Source organism: Panthera onca, chromosome A2, assembly GCF_046562875.1.
Source record: "Panthera onca isolate mPanOnc1 chromosome A2, mPanOnc1 haplotype 2, whole genome shotgun sequence".
In the NCBI taxonomy this organism is placed as follows: Eukaryota; Metazoa; Chordata; class Mammalia; order Carnivora; family Felidae; genus Panthera; species Panthera onca.
The window spans coordinates 19,041,585-19,060,245 of NC_138340.1; the positions used below are offsets into that span (position 1 = coordinate 19,041,585).

The 18,661-nt window shown below is 38.4% G+C and overlaps 1 protein-coding gene across 8 annotated transcripts in view; it reads left to right on the plus strand.

Annotated features, from left to right (window-relative positions):
• RBM6 (RNA binding motif protein 6) overlaps window positions 1–18,661 on the plus strand; it is a 104,577-nt gene that overhangs the window by 20,312 nt on the left and 65,604 nt on the right. For 6 of the 8 annotated variants that reach the window (XM_060631060.3, XM_060631064.3, XM_060631061.3 and 3 more), the window contains 4 exons: window positions 1,077–1,185; window positions 5,494–6,772; window positions 8,207–8,296; window positions 9,547–9,616. In XM_060631060.3, the coding sequence (XP_060487043.1) occupies window positions 1,077–1,185; window positions 5,494–6,772; window positions 8,207–8,296; window positions 9,547–9,616 (1,548 nt within the window). Of the gene's footprint in view, window positions 1–1,076; window positions 1,186–5,493; window positions 6,773–8,206; window positions 8,297–9,546; window positions 9,617–18,661 lie in introns of those variants that run through there. The other 2 variants (XM_060631071.2, XM_060631070.1) reach the window with 2 other exon arrangements.

Sequence of the window (18,661 nt, forward strand, 5' to 3'; positions counted from 1 at the left end):
AATAAGGAGAAGGGTAGTGGTCTTAAGGTACAAAGGGGAGGAAGACCATTAGCAGAAAGGTGAGAAGAGAAACAAAGTTTGCCTTATGCAGATAAGTTTTTTGGTAAAGAGGAATCTCTCTTAATTGCTCTCTTCCTGTACAATCAGGCAGTTAAGAAGGAGATAAAAAGTTTTTCCTGCTAGGTTTTGATTTCTTTTAATTCAAAATAATGTTTATACCATAGTGGTACATCTTAGTACATGCCCCCGCTCCCCCTTTTTTTTGAGAGAGAGCAAGCTTGCAAGCTAGCTTGAAAGCAGGTGCAGGAGCTGGGGAGGAGCATAGGGAGAGGGAGCAGGCTCCATGCCTAGTGTGGAGCCCTGACTTGGGGCTGATCTCACAACTGTGAGATCTTGACCTGAGCCAAAATCAAGAATCTGACGCTTAACCGACTGAGCCACCCGGACCCCCAGTACATGGCCATTTTTTGAGCAATCACTGTGATGAGGGCGGTAGACTGTTCTAATTGGCCAGGCTGGATTGTGTGGGCTCAACCACAGACTGAGAATGGTGTCAGTGTTGAGATGCTGTTTCCAAAAAGGAAGGTGAATGGATGCTGGAAAAATTAGTAAGTATTTAGTAAGTGTAAAGCATTCTTAGTACATTGAGAAATTTGTGATGCCCCAGGGTACACATATTTAAAAGTGAATTTCTTGGGGCACTTAGTGGTTTAATCTGGTTGAGTGTCTGTCTCTTGATTTTGGCTCAGGTCATGATTCCAGGGTCATGAGATTGTGCCCTGCATTGGGCTATGCACTGAGTGTGGAGCCTGCTTGAGATATTCTCTCTCTCTCTCTCTCTCTCTCTCTCTCTCTCTCTCTCTTTCTCTCTCTTCCCTACTCTTGTGCGTTCTCTCTCTTGCTCTAAAAAAATTTTTTTAATGTATTTCTCTTGTTATAAAGTAATAAGTAAATGTTTAAAAGTGACTTCTAAAAATATCCCTGCTGTTGTTCCTGATAAGCCAGGGTGGCAGAAATTAGTTTAGCCTTTACTTCGTGTTCTAATGTGTTTGTTTTTTGTGGTTTGTTATATACAGGTACTACTATAACTACACAGTTTGGTAGCAAAAGGATCTATTTACTGGGCCCTCTTGACATAGAGATGTGGGGGGATTCTCGATCTGCTAACAGAACAGGACCTTTTCGGTAAGTCTTGAAATTTGAACATTGAAATTTTGTAATGATGACATTTTTTGGTCTGCCATAAAGGGGAATACTTACTTTGTACAAAAACAGCTCTTGTTTGTATATTTATTTAGAGAGAGCACGTGCGCCCGCGCGCGCACGCGCGCGCGCACACACACACACACACACACACACACACAAGCAGAAGAGAGAGATCTCAGTCAGGCTTCATTCATGCCCAGTGCAGAGCCTGACTCAGGGCTTCGTCTCACAACCATGAGATCATGACCTGAGCTGAAACCAAGAGTCAGACATTTAACTGACTCAGCCACCCAGGAACCCCTAGAAATTTTTTAAATAGTTTCTGTTATTTTTAAAAAACCAGAGCAGCTCAGGTCATGATCTCAGGGCTGTGAGTTCATGCCCCCTTGCTGACAGAACAGAGCCTACCTAGGATTCTCTCTCTGTCCCTCCTCCGCTCATTCTGTCTCTCTCTGTCTCTCTCTTTCTCTCTGAATAAATAAATAAATAAACTTAAAAAAAATTTCTGGTCCTTTCCAAAGTGACTGTGAGGTTGAATACCAAGCTTACCAAGTGTTTTGTGTTTTAGTGCCTTTTTTTTTTTTTTTAATGTTTATTTATTTTTGAGAGAAAGAGAGAAAGAGTGAGTATAGGCAGGGGAGAGGCAGAGACAGAGGGAGACACAGAATCCAAAGCAGGCTCCAGGTTCTGAGCTGTCAGCACAGAGCCCAACTTGGGGCTTGAACCCATGAACTGTGAGATTGTGACTTGAGTCGAAGTCAGACGCTTAATTGGCTGAGCCACCCACGTGCCCCTTAGCACTTTTTTTAAATATTAAAAAATTATCCCCTGATCATTATTTTTCTGTTTCTTTTAAGAAAGTAATACATAATGTGGCTAAAAAGGAAAGCTAGCAAAAACGTACATAAACATTTATATATGTACATAAACATTTTATTAATTTCACTAATTTATGTCTAGAATCCAGAGCTATGTTTTGCCCACAGCACATTGTGTTTCAGTTACCAAAATAGTTATCAGGAAAAAATAATTACTTAATGCAATTTTCTGAGGTACATTTCAATTTTAGGGATTACTGGGTACAAAGAGAAGTTGAGAAAGTAGTACCATTCAGTTAGTAGTAGATTATATTTTAGATTTGCAGGGAGTTAATTTTTTTATAGCCAATATAACAAATACTGATGATTGTATTTTTAAAACCTTTGCATTGTGCTGACAATAAGGTGCCAAAGGAATGTGATTTTTATGGTTTTACTTTGTGTATGGCAAAGAAATCCAACCTATAATATTACACATTAAAAAATATTGATGTTCCCTTGAAACTTCTGTTACTAGTAAATTTTCTTTTGGATTGGCAATCTGCAAAGTGTATCATGCAAATTCAAAAAGTGTTCTCACTATTCTGAAGCTTGGGATTCCAATGAAAAATTTAGGTTGAGAACTGGGTTTCTTAAATCCATATAATATTTAGTAAAGCTAGTGTTTCATACATACTAAATGATAGGGGTCTTTCTGCTCAGCGGTCTTTAAATTAAAGCAATGGTGGTGATGCTGGATATGTTTTTCCTTTTAAAATTTAAGGTGTGTGTCAGTGGTCAGTAAATTATAGCCTGCAGCTCACTTTTGTTTTATTGGAACACAGCCATTTGTTTCTAAATTGTCTATGATTGCTTCCATGCCACAATGGCAAAGTTGAATAGTTGTGATCAAGACTGCAAAGCCTGGGGCGCCTGGGTGGCTCAGTCGGTTAAGCGTCCGACTTCAGCTCAGGTCACGATCTTGCGGTCCGGTCCGCGAGTTCGAGCCCCGCGTCGGGCTCTGGGCTGATGGCTCAGAGCCTGGAGCTTGCTTCCGATTCTGTGTCTCCCTCTCTCTCTGCCCCTCCCTCGTTCATGCTGTCTCTCTCTGTCTCAAAAATAAATAAACGTTAAAAAAAAAAAAAAAAATTAAAGACTGCAAAGCCTAATATCAATACTGTCTGGCTCTTTGTGGAAACTTTACCAATCCCTAATCTAGATCAGTGGGCTTATACTTTAACATTTTTAAATATTTAGATTGTAATTTATCCTTTTTTGCCCATATTTATGGATGACTGTTTTGTAAATAAGGCTGTTTCTTATACAAATTAACCTAATTTAGATTGTTTAGATAAGCCTCAAGAAATGTTGGGTAACCTTAGCTCTATTGCATAACTTAAAAAAGTTTTTAGAACATTTTTCTTTTCACCAATTTATTATTTAAAATTCTATTTCCCCACCTTCATTTTTTTTCCTTCTGTAACCAGAGATCCGTTTTACTAGTTCCTTTTTTTTAAAATATGAAATTTATTGTCATATTTCCCTTCATTTTAAATAAGTTATTACATGCTATTTTTAAGATCTTTGACTAAAAGGGAGACATAGTTTATATAGCATAAGTTTTTGGAAGACTTATGCTCTGGATTTTAAAAAAGATATCTTGTAGGAAAATGATTATTTCATTTTAACTTCTTACGTTTTATCTTATTTGGTTGAAAATGGCTTTTGTAGTCGCTGCTATTTTACGTTAATAGAACTGTATCTTGCATAAAATACAGTTCTAAGAACCCTAAAGTACGGTAGGGGTAGGTTACTCTAGATGAATTTGATCTTCCCAACTTAAGAGAGTAAGATAATCTTAGGGCAGTATTCAAAGACAGTGTTAGATGCATTCTGGTCAGAAAACATGTAGATTTAGATGCCTCAGCACCCATAAGTGTCTATCTACTGAGGCTTACTGTAAGCTAATTATTGGGATTTGATGATTTTAAATAAAACACTAGAGTTAGTGGTAATGCATCAGTTTTAGTGCAATACTGTATTATGAAAAACATTTAAACTTGCTCCTCTTATGATGAACCACATAGACATAATTAATGTTAATGGGAGCTAATAGAAATCATCATGTTCTGGAAATCTATTAAATATACATCATTCTAATGTTCAGGTTACTGTTGTTGAAGTCCTATTATTTTAAGAAAGGATTTGGCCTTGTAACTTTCTCCTGAACTGAGTGTCCTTCAAGTCTTTCTCTGGTGGTGTAGTCTGTGCTCAGAAGGGTCATACAATAGAACCTATATATTCTGGAAGAAGATAGCTGATTTGGACTTGATTTCCTAATATAATACTTTTGTTTTACTGCAAAATAGCAGATAACCCTTCAGATCATTTCATGTTTTCCTTTTTCATGCTCTCTCCTTCCCCTCAAGCTTAGGATCTAGGTATCTAATTGCAGATTTAAATTCCCTTTTACCAAAGCCAAAGCATGTAAAATGGTCTGAAGGTTAGGGAAGATTTGGGTAGAATGAAAGACTAGAGCAGTTCTCATTTATCTCTTGAGTTTTGTAAACTGAGAATGTGAATTTAATATTTACTTTGCTTATTTTTTAAATATATTTTATTACTATTAAAAAATAGCATGAGGCATTAGATTCTGGAATATCAGCTTTTGGGACTTGGAGATAATACTTGAAGGCCTAATGCTCTAAGTCCCTTTCAGCATTAAGCTTCTGGATGCTGTTGCTTGGCTAGGTTGATGTATGAACGCTTCGTGGCATGATTTCATGCTGCCTTTTGTGATACTCTTGGATAGTATTAATATTAGGACCCAGGTGAGAGCGCTTCTAGGTGGAGCCACTGTAGAACTGGATTTTAGATACAGCCAGGGCTGATGCTCAGCTGGTATACACTTGTGTTCTCCTGCTGGTGATATACAGCCAGTGTTCTTTCATTTTGGACCTGCATTCATTCTGATCTAGGTAGTGTCCATGCTGTAGCTGTAATCAAATATTTTGGAATGTTATCCCTGTATGCTGAAATGAGAAAGACACCGCCTAAAATTTACTGTCATACATTTATGGTGCATTGATTTATTTGATGTATAGGAATCATCATGTTGATCTTGGAATTCTAAGTTCCCTGGCTGTAGGAAATGGAAATTTTTGTAGTGTGTCACCATTGCTAGCTTATCTGGTGTTGCGGATTTTCCCTGTTGCAGGACTGGGTGAAAGCTTTTTCTGCAGCAGTCATGTTGAAAACCTTGTGTTGACTTTCCTCGTGTTCTGAAATGGGAGCATAAAAGTTTACTCCGCCACTTCGTCTTAAAATAGCAAAACATTGCTGTTTTCTGCAGATCTAGGACCTTGTTACAGAACTCTGCCAAAAAAAAAAATGTTTGCAGAAGAATGTGCTGTGATTAGAGAAGAATATGCTGGTGTGTAGATTTCAAACTCTCTGGACAATATGAATAACACTGTCTTTGTTTCTACAGTGGGAGCCAAGAAGAAAGGTTTGCTCCCGGGTGGAACAGGGATTATCCTCCTCCTCCCCTTAAGAGTCATGCTCAAGAGAGACACTCTGGCAACTTTCCTGGCAGAGATTCACTTCCCTTTGATTTCCAGGGGCATTCGGGGCCTCCCTTTGCAAATGTAGAGGAGCATTCTTTCAGCTATGGCGCTAGAGACGGACCGCATGGTGACTATCGAGGAGGGGAGGGACCTGGACATGATTTCAGGGGGGGAGATTTTTCATCTTCTGATTTCCAGAACAGAGATTCATCACAGTTGGACTTCAGGGGTAGGGACATACATTCTGGGGATTTTCGGGATAGAGAAGGACCACCTATGGACTATAGGGGTGGAGATGGTACTTCTATGGATTATAGAGGTAGGGAGACATCTCACATGAACTACAGAGACAGGGATGCTCACACTGTTGACTTCAGAGGTAGGGATGCTCCTTCATCTGACTTCAGGGGCCGGGGCACTTATGATTTAGATTTCAGAGGCCGGGATGGATCCCATGCAGATTTTAGGGGAAGAGATTTGTCGGATTTGGATTTCAGGGCCAGAGATCAGTCCCGTTCTGATTTTAGGAATAGAGATGTATCTGATTTGGACTTCAGGGACAAAGACGGAACACAGGTGGACTTTAGAGGCCGAGGTTCAGGTACTAGTGATCTAGACTTTAGGGACAGGGATACGCCACACTCAGATTTCAGAGGTAGACACCGGTCCAGGACTGATCAGGATTTTAGGAGCAGAGAGGTGGGACCTTGTATGGAGTTTAAAGATAGGGAGATGCCCTCTGTGGATCCAAATATTTTGGATTACATACAACCCTCTACACAAGATAGAGAACATTCTGGTATGAACGTGAACAAGAGAGAAGAATCCACACATGACCATACAACAGAAAGGCCTGCTTTTGGCATTCAGAAAGGAGAATTTGAACATTCAGAAACAAGAGAAGGAGAAAAACAAGATGTAGCCTTTGAACATGAGTCTTCATCGGACTTTCAGAACAGCGAAAGTCCACTTCAAGACCAAGACAAGTCACAGCTTTCTGGAGGTGAGCAACAGAGTTCAGATGCTGGTGTGTTTAAAGAAGAAGGTGGTCTGGACTTTCTTGGCCGGGAAGACACTGATTACAGAAGCATGGAGTACCGTGATGTGGATCACAGGCTGCCAGGAAGCCAAATATTTGCCTATGGCCAGAGCAAGTCTTTTCCAGAGGGCAAAACTTCCCGAGATGCCCAACGGGACCTTCAGGTATGTTAATGGAGTAGATTGCTTTTCTGCTGGATGAAGTGTAGAGTCCAGGATCCTTGGTCCTGGGAGGCTCCTGGCTTGCTCAGTCAGTAGAGCATGTGAATCTTGATCTCAGGGTTGTAAATTAGAGCCCCAGGTTGGATGTAGAGATTATTTAAAAATAAAATCCTTAAAAAAAATAAACCCAAAATGTATATTCAGGAATGGAATGTACATCTCTAGAGCAGCTCATGTATCTCTTATTTTGCTTTATGGTGCTGATTGAAATGCATTGGGATAATTTAGTTAGAAAGTATGTCTTTGGGAGTTGGTTCTCTAAATTCTTGCTAGTCAGGCCTTGTAGCTATTTAGGGAACATTTTCTATGTTTTGTTTTGTTTTGTTTTAAGTTTATTTATTTATGTTGAAAGAGAGAGCTCATCTGTGCAAGCAAGCAGAGGAGGGGCATAGAGAGGGATAGAGAGAGAGAATCCCAAGCAGGCTCCGTGCCATCAGCCCAGAGCCCTACGCAGGGCTTGAAGCCACAAACCTGGAGGTCATGACTTGAGCCAAAACCAAGAGTCGGACAGTCAACCGACTGAGCCACCTAGGCACCGTAGGGTCCATTTTTTTGTTTAAACTCATTTAGGATATACAGAATACCTAGGAGTCTTCCTAGTTGTAAGGAAGTGATGGTAATATTGCAGGTATATTCTTACAGTTAACTTAATTAACTTAATTGTTGAATTTCAATATATGTAATATATAATTTAACATATATAATCTAAGAGAAGAGAATTATGTTTGCAGTTGGTTAATGCAAATATTATCTTTGAAATAGACTTTACTCATCTCTACTCAGGTTACTGTTATTTTGGACAGTAATCCTAAGACATGCTAACCAAATGGATTTTGAGAATGTTAGAGCTGATTGACTATATAATTTATTGTTCAGGATATTTTCAAGAGTAAAAGACATCGGAGTTAAGGCTTTTGTGAATATGGAAAATGCGTATTTCTCTGAATTGTACTGTTAAGTTGTATGGTCAGATGACACCTTTTGGTCTTGTTCTGAAATTTGTTTATAGTTGACATCTTTGACAAATGGCATCTGGTTTAAGAATTTTTTCTATTTTCTCATTCAGGAAAAGAAAATTATATTTTTGAGAATATGTTTTTTTCCCCTAATTATAAGTCCTGTTCAGTGTTGTTTCTCTTAATGCTCTGCTTTATATTCCAAGACTCTTCAGTGAGCCTTGGTTTTAGCACACTTATATACTAATGATTTGAAATTAAATTTTGGAACTCAAAAAAATAGAGAAAATTATAGTTTTTCATACCTTATATGATGCAAGTCATTTTGATTTTGCTCCTAAGAACCTGTATTTTACCTTCACTTTCATTTGCATACTAACATATACTCATTTCTGAAATAATCTTTTATTGTGGATTCAAGGATCAAGATTATAGGACTGGCCCAAGTGAGGAGAAACCAAGCAAGCTTATTCGATTAAGCGGGGTGCCTGAAAATGCCACAAAAGAAGAGGTAAGCCTCTTTCTTCTTTTTCCTTTTTTTTTTTTTCTGTCAATTAAAAAAATGTTTTTTGACTTTGTATTTTGAAAAGTTAATAGATTCACAAGAAGGTGCAAAGAAATGTACATGGAAGTTTTGGGTGTCCTTCCTGCAGGGTTAACGTCTTGTATTACTACAGGACAATAGCTAAACCAGGAAATTGGCTTTGGTACAATCCATAGAACTTATTTAGGTTTCAGCAGTTATACATTCACTCACTGAGGTGGGGTTTGTTAAAAACAAACAAACAAACAAACCAAAAATTTTGACAAATAATTGCTGTCCTTGGACCTGATAATCATCCTTTAGGGCATAATCTAAGAGGGAGGATTGGATTGCATACATAAAGAGGCAGTTTATTTACAACAGTAAGAACTGGGAGCTGCCTAACTCGTCATTGTTAAAGGACTGGCTGACTAAATTATAGCTGAACTTACAGGGAAATCTGGTCAGAATATTACAATAAGAAGAGCAAACTGCTTACTCTGTGCCAGGCATTACGTGACATCTACATGCATTAGTTCTTTAATTATCACAGTACCTTATGAATAGGTACTCTTTATTCATTCTCTGTAAATATTAAGCATATGCTGGGCACTGAATAATATAGCAGTGGATATTGTAAAGTCACTGCCTCCATGGATAATAAAAAAGTAAACAAAACCCCATAATTTCAGGTAGTGATAAATGCTCTGAAGATAAATAAAGGTGTAGAGCGTAACTGGGGTAGGGGCTGTTTTTGATCGGGTATTTGGGGAAGGCATCACTAAGAAAATGACATTTGAGCCAAGCCTGACTGCTGGGAGAGAACAATCCATTTGAAGATGAGGAAAAGAACTGACTAGGTGTGAGGGAGTTAGGTGCCATGGCCCTCTACTGACTTGAGCCCAGGGCATCATCTTCTCTTTAACAGATGAGAAACTTGGCACTGAAAAGTTACACAGCAAGAGAGCAGGAGAGGCTTGAAATGTAGGCAGTCTGATTTCAAAGCTCAAGTTCTTGACAGTTATGCTCTTTCTGCCTTTTTTACGTACTTAGGAATTTTTTAATAATTATGTTCTACTCATTAACAGTTTTGAGTGCCTAGAGTATGCATGGGTTAATTTTGCCTTTATAAAGTAATGATTGCTTTAAATTATATAGAATAAAAACAAAAAGGAAAGTTAAATATTCAGTGTTAGATAATGATTTGTGTCATTAGTGTAAACACCGTATTCTTGCAGATTCTTAATGCCTTTCGGACTCCTGATGGCACGCCTGTAAAGGACTTGCAGTTGAAGGAGTATAACACAGGTGAGTTTCTGGACGTGCATGTGGCCTTGGGTTAGGAAGGGTATTTGTCAGATCTCTGCATCATGTGCTACTCAAAATTTTTTTAAGAAACCACAGTTAAGATTTCCAGAAGTCTCCTGTTGATGTCTTCAAATAACAGCCAGCTTTAGTCTTAGCTGTGGTTCTTTGTGGCTGTTTGTCCACACATGGGCGATGAGGATGCATTGTTCCAGTTCTTCTGGGTGCCTGTGAGATCTAAAGTGAGTGTTGTAGCATTTACCCCTGAATATATTTTATATAATCGTTAAACTTGCTGTTTATGTTCTTCATGGTGGTGGTGTTTTTATGTATGAGCCCATAGGATTTAATAAACTTACAGTATTTAAAAATTTATATTTCATTGCTTCAGCGTGACATTTACAACTTTCCAGAGAAATTGTACAAATTAGTGGTTTCTTGAATTTTCAGTCTTGCTCTGAGAATGAAGTCCTGCAACAGCTGTTTTGTTGAAATTCATGGATAGATCCAGAAGAGCTTTCTCTTTGACCTCTGCTCTGTGGTCTGAACTGCAGATTAAACTTTTCATAATATCCTCCTAGTGTCTTAGAGTGCCAAGTTTGGTCAGTTCCTTCAAATCTTAATACATTACAGAAAAAGTGGAAGTGAAATGTTAGGCATTCAAGGTATCGACTGATATTTTTAGGTTACATAATATGAAATGATTTAAATATGAAAGTAATCTTTAAGTGGTGTCTTTTGCAGAATTTTCAATTGAAGAAAGTAGACCATTAATCTATTTACAGAATTTTAGTAATCCAAATTTAAGAACTCTTCAAGAAAGAGTGTGCTGTGTTTTGAGGATATAGTTTACTTCTAAACAATTTACATGGAATAAATTTTTCATGTTAACTAGGTAGCTGCTTTTTCTGTTTGGTTCCGCAGAGGGAAACTATCCATAAAAATAAATTTTTGTGCTTGAAATAATTTGATATTTGTGTCATGTCTAGAAATAGTTGGTCTGTAAATTGAGAATAAACTCAGAAACATTATTTTTTAGAAAGCTAATTATTTTTTTGTTTTAAAAGCATCAATTCTGAGTTTGTGAAAACAGAAGAGTAGTTATGTTCTTACACATTCACACATTCACGTCTTTGTGTGTGCGCGCGTGCGCATGTCTCATACACACTTTATTCATTCACTATTATCTTTAGGAACTAAAAGAATTTATAGGCTGCAGTTATTTTTCAACTGACAGCAGTAACCTCAGCTTTGGTCTTATTTCCTTAATTGTGTTTTCGTTAAGCATTGGTATATTTGGAAAGGAGATGTCTTGATGTTTAAATAGCAATTTAAACTCTTCATTTCTTTAGTACTGACTGAATTTATATATTGTCAGATTTATTAGCAGAGTAATGCTTATATTAATTTATAAGGTCCATAGAAGTTCTTAAATTTGCTTACTGTAGTAGCTGTTAGAATAATAATTGGCAGATGTAAGACATTAATTAATACTCCTGTAAAATAATTTAAGACAGTGGTTAAAAAAAAATCACCTTTCAGGAAATACACTCTTTTCTTGGCATTTTATTATATGAAGTAATGATGTATTAATGTTTCTCTTGTTTTAAATGAGATAACTGGATTACTAGTCCCATGTTATCCATTTCTTCATGGCAAGTAGAATGAAATTTTGAAAATACCTGTCAGATCATGTTATTGCCATGCCAGAAATCGTCTAAAGGTTTTCCATCTCACTTGCAAGAAATTTGCAACTCCTTGTTCTGACTTACAGAATCCTGCATGAGCTGGCCCTTAGCTGTTTGACCTCATCCCGTACTGCTCTCCACCTTTCTTATTATGCTCTAGCCACACTGAGCCTTTCTGTAGGCTTGACCAAATACAGACTTCTTTCTCTGTCAGGGCCCTTGCACTGTTCTCCCCTCTGATCCTCACTTGTCTTCTGGGATTTAGTTCATGGCTTCAGTTTCACCTCTCAGGGGCTTGCCTCACTACCTACTCCAAAATCACTCCTTAGTTATTTTCATCATATCCTGGTTTGTTGTCATAGGATCTATCACTTTTATTTTCCAGTGGTTTTGTGTGTCTTATTCCTCCCACTAGAAAGTTCCATGACAGCAGGAGCCTTGTCTGTCTTGTTCCCTCCTGTTGCACTTGCCACTGTGTCTGGCACTGATGCGTTCTCAGTATGCATGGAATGAGTGAATATCTGTGAAGTATATAGAGAGCAGCTATGATCTCCTCTCAGGTGATCAACAGTAAAGGGTCATTTAGGTTCCATAGCAATGCAGTCATATCTGCTGAAGAATATGCCTTGGAGCAATCAGATGTTTTAAGAACTTTAACAGTTGCTTGTTAAAAGACTGTATGTGTATTTTAGCAGAAAAGGTGACTTTTATGAATGGCAGTTAGTTTTTTTAGGTTGTGTGATAACCTGCAATGATCTTGTGGGATGGACATTGCTCATAAGGGGACTGTAGGGTAGAGTTCGTCCTTTTCACTGGTGTAATGGGGCGGGGGGGGGGGGCAGTCTGTAACAGAAAAAAAGACTAATGCCTGCTCACTGACTTTAGTAATTATCAATTTAATTTTTGTTTCATTTAGAGCTGTGTAAGTACAGGGCTACAAGTTTTATCCAAAATCTGTGGGATCAAAAGTCAAAATTATAACTTTTTCTGAATATAGAAAGATAATGTGGTACGTAGATCATATATGAATTCTATCCCCCAGTGGGATGTATATCAAACATAGTAATACTTCAAAATATATGAATATTCTCACTAAGAGGACTGACTAAAGACAGTAAAGGACTCAGTATAGTACTGGTCAGGATTTGTTTCCAAATGACTTCACATGACCTGAAAATTTACCAAAAACCTTGATATTTAAGAGATTTTGGGCTTTTAGAATTGCAGATAAGAATTGTGAACCTACATAATGTTGTGTATATCTGAGGTTTTTTGCCATTTGTAAATATGTTATAACCCCATTAGTTGTAAATTACCTTGAGTAACATTACACTCCTTGAAAAAGTATCAGGAGTGACATGTGTTTTGGTGACTGGATGAATAAACTTTGGTATGTACATACAATGGAATACTATTCAACATTAAAAATGGATGAATTTCAGGTATTATACTAAGTAAAAGAAATCAGATTCAAAAGGCTACATGCTGCATAAAAAGGAATGAAATACTGATACATGCTATAACTTGGATGAATCTTGAAAATATTGTGCTGAGTGAAAGAAGCTGGGCACAAAAGAGCACATACTCTCACATGATCCCGTTTTTTAAAGTGTTTATTTATTTTGAGAGAGAGCGCACAGGAGTGGGGAAGGGCCAGAGAGAGGGAGAGAGAGAATGCCAAGCAAGCTTGGCACTGTCAGTGCAGAACGTGATGTGGGGCTCAGTCCCACAAACCGTGAGATCATGGCCTGAGTCTAAATCAAGAGCCAGAGGCCTAACCGACTGAACCACCCAGGCACCCCTGATATGATCCCATTTATATAAAATATCCAAAATAGACATATCTGTACAAAAAGAAAGCAGAGTGGGTAATTTAGTTGTTACCAAGGGCTGGAGGAGGGGAAATGGAGAGTGACTGCTTAATGGGTATAAGGTTTCCTTTTGGGGTGATAAAAATGTTCTGGAAATAGATAGTGGGGATGGTTATATAACATTGTGAATGTACTTAATACCACTGAATCGCATACTTCAAAATGGTTAAATGGTAAATATTATGTTATATGTATTTGATCTAATTTTTAAAAAGACTGTATACAATATGATTCCATTTCTGTGACATTCTGGAAAAAGCAAAATGATAGAAATAGAAAATCGTGGTTGCCAGGGTGTTGGGGGAGGATTTGGAAAGTAGAAAGAAACATGGCAATTTTGGGGCACAATGGAACTGTTCTGTATATAGGTTGTGGTAGTGTATCAATGTTAAATTCACCGAAATTGGTTAACTACTGTATCTAAGAGAATTTAAATAAGAGTAATAAGAGAATATCCTTATTAAGAAATAACTCGCTGAAGTTTTTAGGAGTGAAGGACCATGGTGTATACTTTTTTCTCTCCTGTGGTTTAGGGAAAAATATTTGATGCATATGGAGAAGGGAGGAAGAGAATAATGATAAAATAGACACAACAAGATATATCAGTAGCTGAGTTTGGGTAACAGGTGTATGCATGTGTTTGTGCTATTATTCTTGTAACTTTTTTGTAACTTGGAAATTATTTTCAGTAAAAAGTTGAAAAACTGATATGCAACTGGGGTGCCTTGGGTGGCTTAGTCAATTAAGCATCCTACTTCGGCTCAGGTCATGATCTCACAGTTCGAGATTTTGAGCCCCCTGTCAGGCTCTGTGCTGACAGCTTAGAGCCTGGAGCCTGCTTTGGATTCTGTGTCTTCCTCTCTCTCTACCCCTCCCTTGCTCATATTCTGTCTCTCTCAAAAATAAAACGTTAAAAAATTTTAAAAACTGACATGCAGCTGATATATTTTATTGTTAAATGATTAGAAATCTTGCAAGATAAAGACTACAGTGAACAGCTTCTGTGAACAATAGAGCAGTGGTTCTCCGAGTGGGTGCTGGACCAGCAGTGTCAGCACTACTTCAGACCTTGTTGAAATACAAATTCTCAGGCCTCACTTTAGACCTGCCAGATGATAAACTGGGGGTGAGGCCCAGCTGTCTCTGCTTTAACAGGTGTTCCACTTGATTTTGATGTGCCCTGAATTGTGAGAAACCACTGCATTAGATTGACTATGTTTATATTCTTTATTCTAGAACTTTTTGGCACTATTTAAAAGAGACTTAGTAAGCAGGTACACTTTCTTTAAGTCAAAAAGACTAATGCTTTTGTGCTTTTGGAGCCTATGGCAAACACTTGCCTTGTCTGCCTCATGCCACTTCTGCTGTACTGAGCTGGGGTGGGAGCTAGAGTAGGGTTGATGCTGTTTTATGACCTTAGTTGTACTTTCTGTTTAGGTAGCATATCTCCTCCAGAGATCTTGGAATGGTTGTAGATGTTCTCATTCTCAAAGTGTTTCTGTAACCTATGAATATAGAGAGAATTGCTCTTGGTTTTTAGGTGGACTTACTACATACTATATGGTATATAAACTTGCTGTGATACTTTTTCCAAAGGAATTTGTATTATTTAAGCAACAGATGACATAGTTTTTGGATTATGTTTCCCAATGTTTCTATGTTTGAGACATAGAAAGTAATTCTTCATTTCTTCATAGAAGTGAATTCTTCAATTCACTGAAGTGTTACAGAATTATTATTTAAAAATTGTTATTTATTTATTTAAGTAATCTCTACACCCAATGTGGGGCTCAAATTCATGACCCTGAGACCAAGAGTCACACGCTCTTCTGACTGAGCCAGCCAGGCACCCCTATAGAATTATTGTAGTACTGTTTTATTAATCAGTATAGCAAAGATAGAAGGCTGATGGAAGTGGTGTTAGGAAGAAGGAGTATCTTGCTTTGAATCTTTCAGTGTTCATTCATACAATGAATGGGTCCAATTTCTGTAACAGGCTCATATCCTATCCTTTCATTTTGCACAGTTGAAATGGTTTGAGGGTTTTTGTTCTTTCTTTTTTTTTTTTTTTTTTTTTACCATTTATTCATTTTTGAGAGACAAGAGAGAGACAGAGCGCAAGCAGGGCTGGGGTAGAGAGAGAGGGAGACACAGAATCTAAGCAGGCTCCAGGCTCTGAGCTGTCAGCATAAAACCCGATGCAGGGCTCGATTTCAAGATCCGTGAGATCACAACCTAAACCTAAACTGAAGTCGGACACTTAACTGACTGAGCCACCCAGGCGCCCCTGAAATGGTTTGAGTTTTTACGACCATGTTGATAAAATAGAAGTTTTAAGAAAAGAAAAACCCAGAGACAATCTGTCACTTCAGGGGCAGAAGTCCATTATGGAATGGATTGACACTGATACAAAACATGTATAGTTTATGGTAATTCAAATGGGGTAGCTAAAGACGCAATAGCTTAACATCATTTAGAAAAAGTGAGTTGGAAAATGCAAATGAATATTTTTTTACATTATTTTTGGCATTTATAGAATAGACAAGTAATTATTTTTAGTTTTTAAGGAAATACCATAGGCTAATTGGAAAATAGCACATTTACTTGTCAATTTGTGAAACTGAAGAAGGTGTTGTTTTCAACCAGGAATCTTAATTAGGTTTGGTTCCACATTTGGGGAAGATGTTTACCGAGAACCCTTAGGCAAAGGTGGCAGATCTTCAAAAACAGGAATGCCTAGGAAGCCAAGGGACACCTTTTAGGGCTGGATGAGTCTTGTAGAGGTAGTCGATAGACCCTGTGGCCAAGTGCAGACAACACACCTAGAGGAGAATCCCATGTGATGCTGGAGGGGTCAGGTAAGTGTGGGGAGAGGTGAATGCAACTAGAATTAATTTTAGTCTTGTTTGGAATTACCTGGGATTTGCCTTATTTTTATTTGAGGGAGAGAGAATGTGTGAGAGGAGGAGAGAGAGGATTTCTTTTTTTTTGTTTGAGTTTTTAAAATTTATTTTGAGAGACAGCGCGAGCAGGGGAGGGGCAGAGAGAGAGAGGAAGAGAGAGAATCCTAAGCAGACTCTGTGCTGTCAGTGCAGAGCTCGATGTGAGGCTTGAACTCATGAACCGTGAGATCATGACTTGAGCCGAAACCAAGAGACAGATGCTTAATCAACTGAGCCACCCAGGTGCCCTCAGAGAGAGAATCTTAACCAGGCTCCACGCTCAGCATGGAGACACGTGGGGCTCAATTCCTTGACCCTGGGATCATGACCTGAGCTGAAATCAAGAGTTGGACACTCAATTGACTGAGCTACCCAGGTTGCCCTGCCTTACTTCATTTTTTTAAGTTTCCTGCCCTAAACACTGAATGGAAGGTTCTGTTAGAGAGCGTGGGTGGTTTGTGACCTTTACCCTCATTTGAGGGGGTTACCTGTCATATGAGAGATAGCACTTCCTGTGCCTTTGGTTGGTTAGTAGAAACTCATGGAAGAGTTTCTTCTGCTGGAGTAGCAAGAATAAAAGGGTCATTAATCAGCCTGAATAGTGTAGCAGCCTGGTTGATTCCCAGCTTCAGTCCAGGTAGGAAAAGTCATTTATACAGTTACCTTCAATAGGCAGAAGATAGAGGCCATCCATACAAACTGTTTACAGGGTATAAAAATACATTGGTGGGGCACCTGGGTGGCTTAATCTGTTGAGCGTCCGACTTTGGCTCAGGTTGTGATCTCGTGGTTCTGGAGTTCGAGCCCTGTGTCAGGCTCTGTGCATATAAAATTAAAAAAAAATACATTGGCTTCTTCCTTTAACTTTTCCCTTGCACAAGAACATCTCTCCTGTGTTCACCTTTCCTAGCTTAAATTCTCTACCCTCAGAATGTAAATTAAAGCAGTATTTACCTGCTTCCATGTTTCTTACTTTTTCACTTCTAATTTACACGTAAGCTTTCTTGGAATTACATAGTGGCACTACTTTCTGAATATACATACCACTGAATTGTACACTTTAAGTTTATTTATTTTCAGGCAGAGTGTGCCAGTAGGAGAGAGGCAGAGAGAGAATCCCAAGCAGACTCCACACTGTCAGCGCAGAGCCAAAGGTGGGGCTTAAATTCAGGAACTATGAGATCATGACCTGAGCTGAAGTCAGACGCTTAACTGACTGAGCTACCCAGGCACCCTTGTTTTGTTTTGTTTTGTTTCGTTTTGTTTTGTTTTGTTTTTACTATTTTTTAAAAGATTTTGTTAAAAAAAATTTTTTTAACATTTATTTATTATTGAGAGACAGAGAGAGACAGAGCATGAACATGGGAGGGGCAGAGAGGAGGAGACACAGAATCTGAAGCAGGCTCCAGTCTCCAAGCTGCCAGCACAGAGCCCAAAGTGGGGCTCGAACCCACGGACTGTGAGATCATGACCCGAGCCAAAGTCGGATACTCAACCGACTGAGCCACCCAGGTGCCCCTGTAAGATTTTATTTTTAAGTAATCTCGACAGCCAATGCGGGGCTTGAACCCACAGCCTCGAGACCAAGAGTTGCATGCTCCACCAATTAAGCTGTCCAGGGAGCCCCTGAATTGTATACTTTAAAAGGTTGTATTTTATGGTATGAATTACATCTCAGTTTTAGAAGCTAAGCCTTCTTAAAAATCAGTTGACAAGTCATATAAAGATTGATTTCTTAAAAGCATTTTCATGAGTATATAGAATATTTACCAAGTTTCAGCACAGATGTTAATGGCCTACTGACTGGTACTTGTAGAGTTCATAATTAATTGTTCCTAGTCTCAGTTCAGTTCATTATGCTGTGCTTAGAAAATGTTGTTATATTTTCATCTCTCTTTTTTTTAATCATTTAAAAATAAAACAACACCCTATAACCTTGAAAAGCTTACGATTCATTCTTTGGTGTTACCTACCAAGAGTGAGTGCAAGCAGGGGAGGGGCAGAGGGAGAGAGAGAGAATCTTAAGCAGGCTCCACACTCTGTGCAGACGCTGATGCAGGGCTTGATCTGAGCTGCAATCAAGAGTCAGACACTCAGCAGAGAGCCACCCCCTTTTTAATCAAGAGTCACACACTACTGAATGAGCCAGCCAGGCGCCTCTGTGCCATTCTGGTTAGTATATGGCTCTACCTTTGAAAATATTGGACAGTGTTCAGTGTTATTGTTTATTGATTTATTTATCCAAGTAATACCTATAGCATGTTGTGGTGCAGAGGATATGCTGGCTGTCATGAGTATTGTAATCTTTGACTTTAGAGACTTCAGTTTCTGTGGAAAATGGGTATATGGGATGAGTGTTCTGTATTCCTCTTCTGACTAGGCCACAGAATCTTATAAATCAAATAAGGGATCTGGGGTAATCAATCAAAGGAATCTGGGAGTTCTCATGCATCATGGATTCTTTTGGCTTTAAGTTTGAAGTTTACTACTCTGGGTAACTTGATGAAAAATGTTCAGTTATTTTAATCCTAAAGTCATTAGAGGATG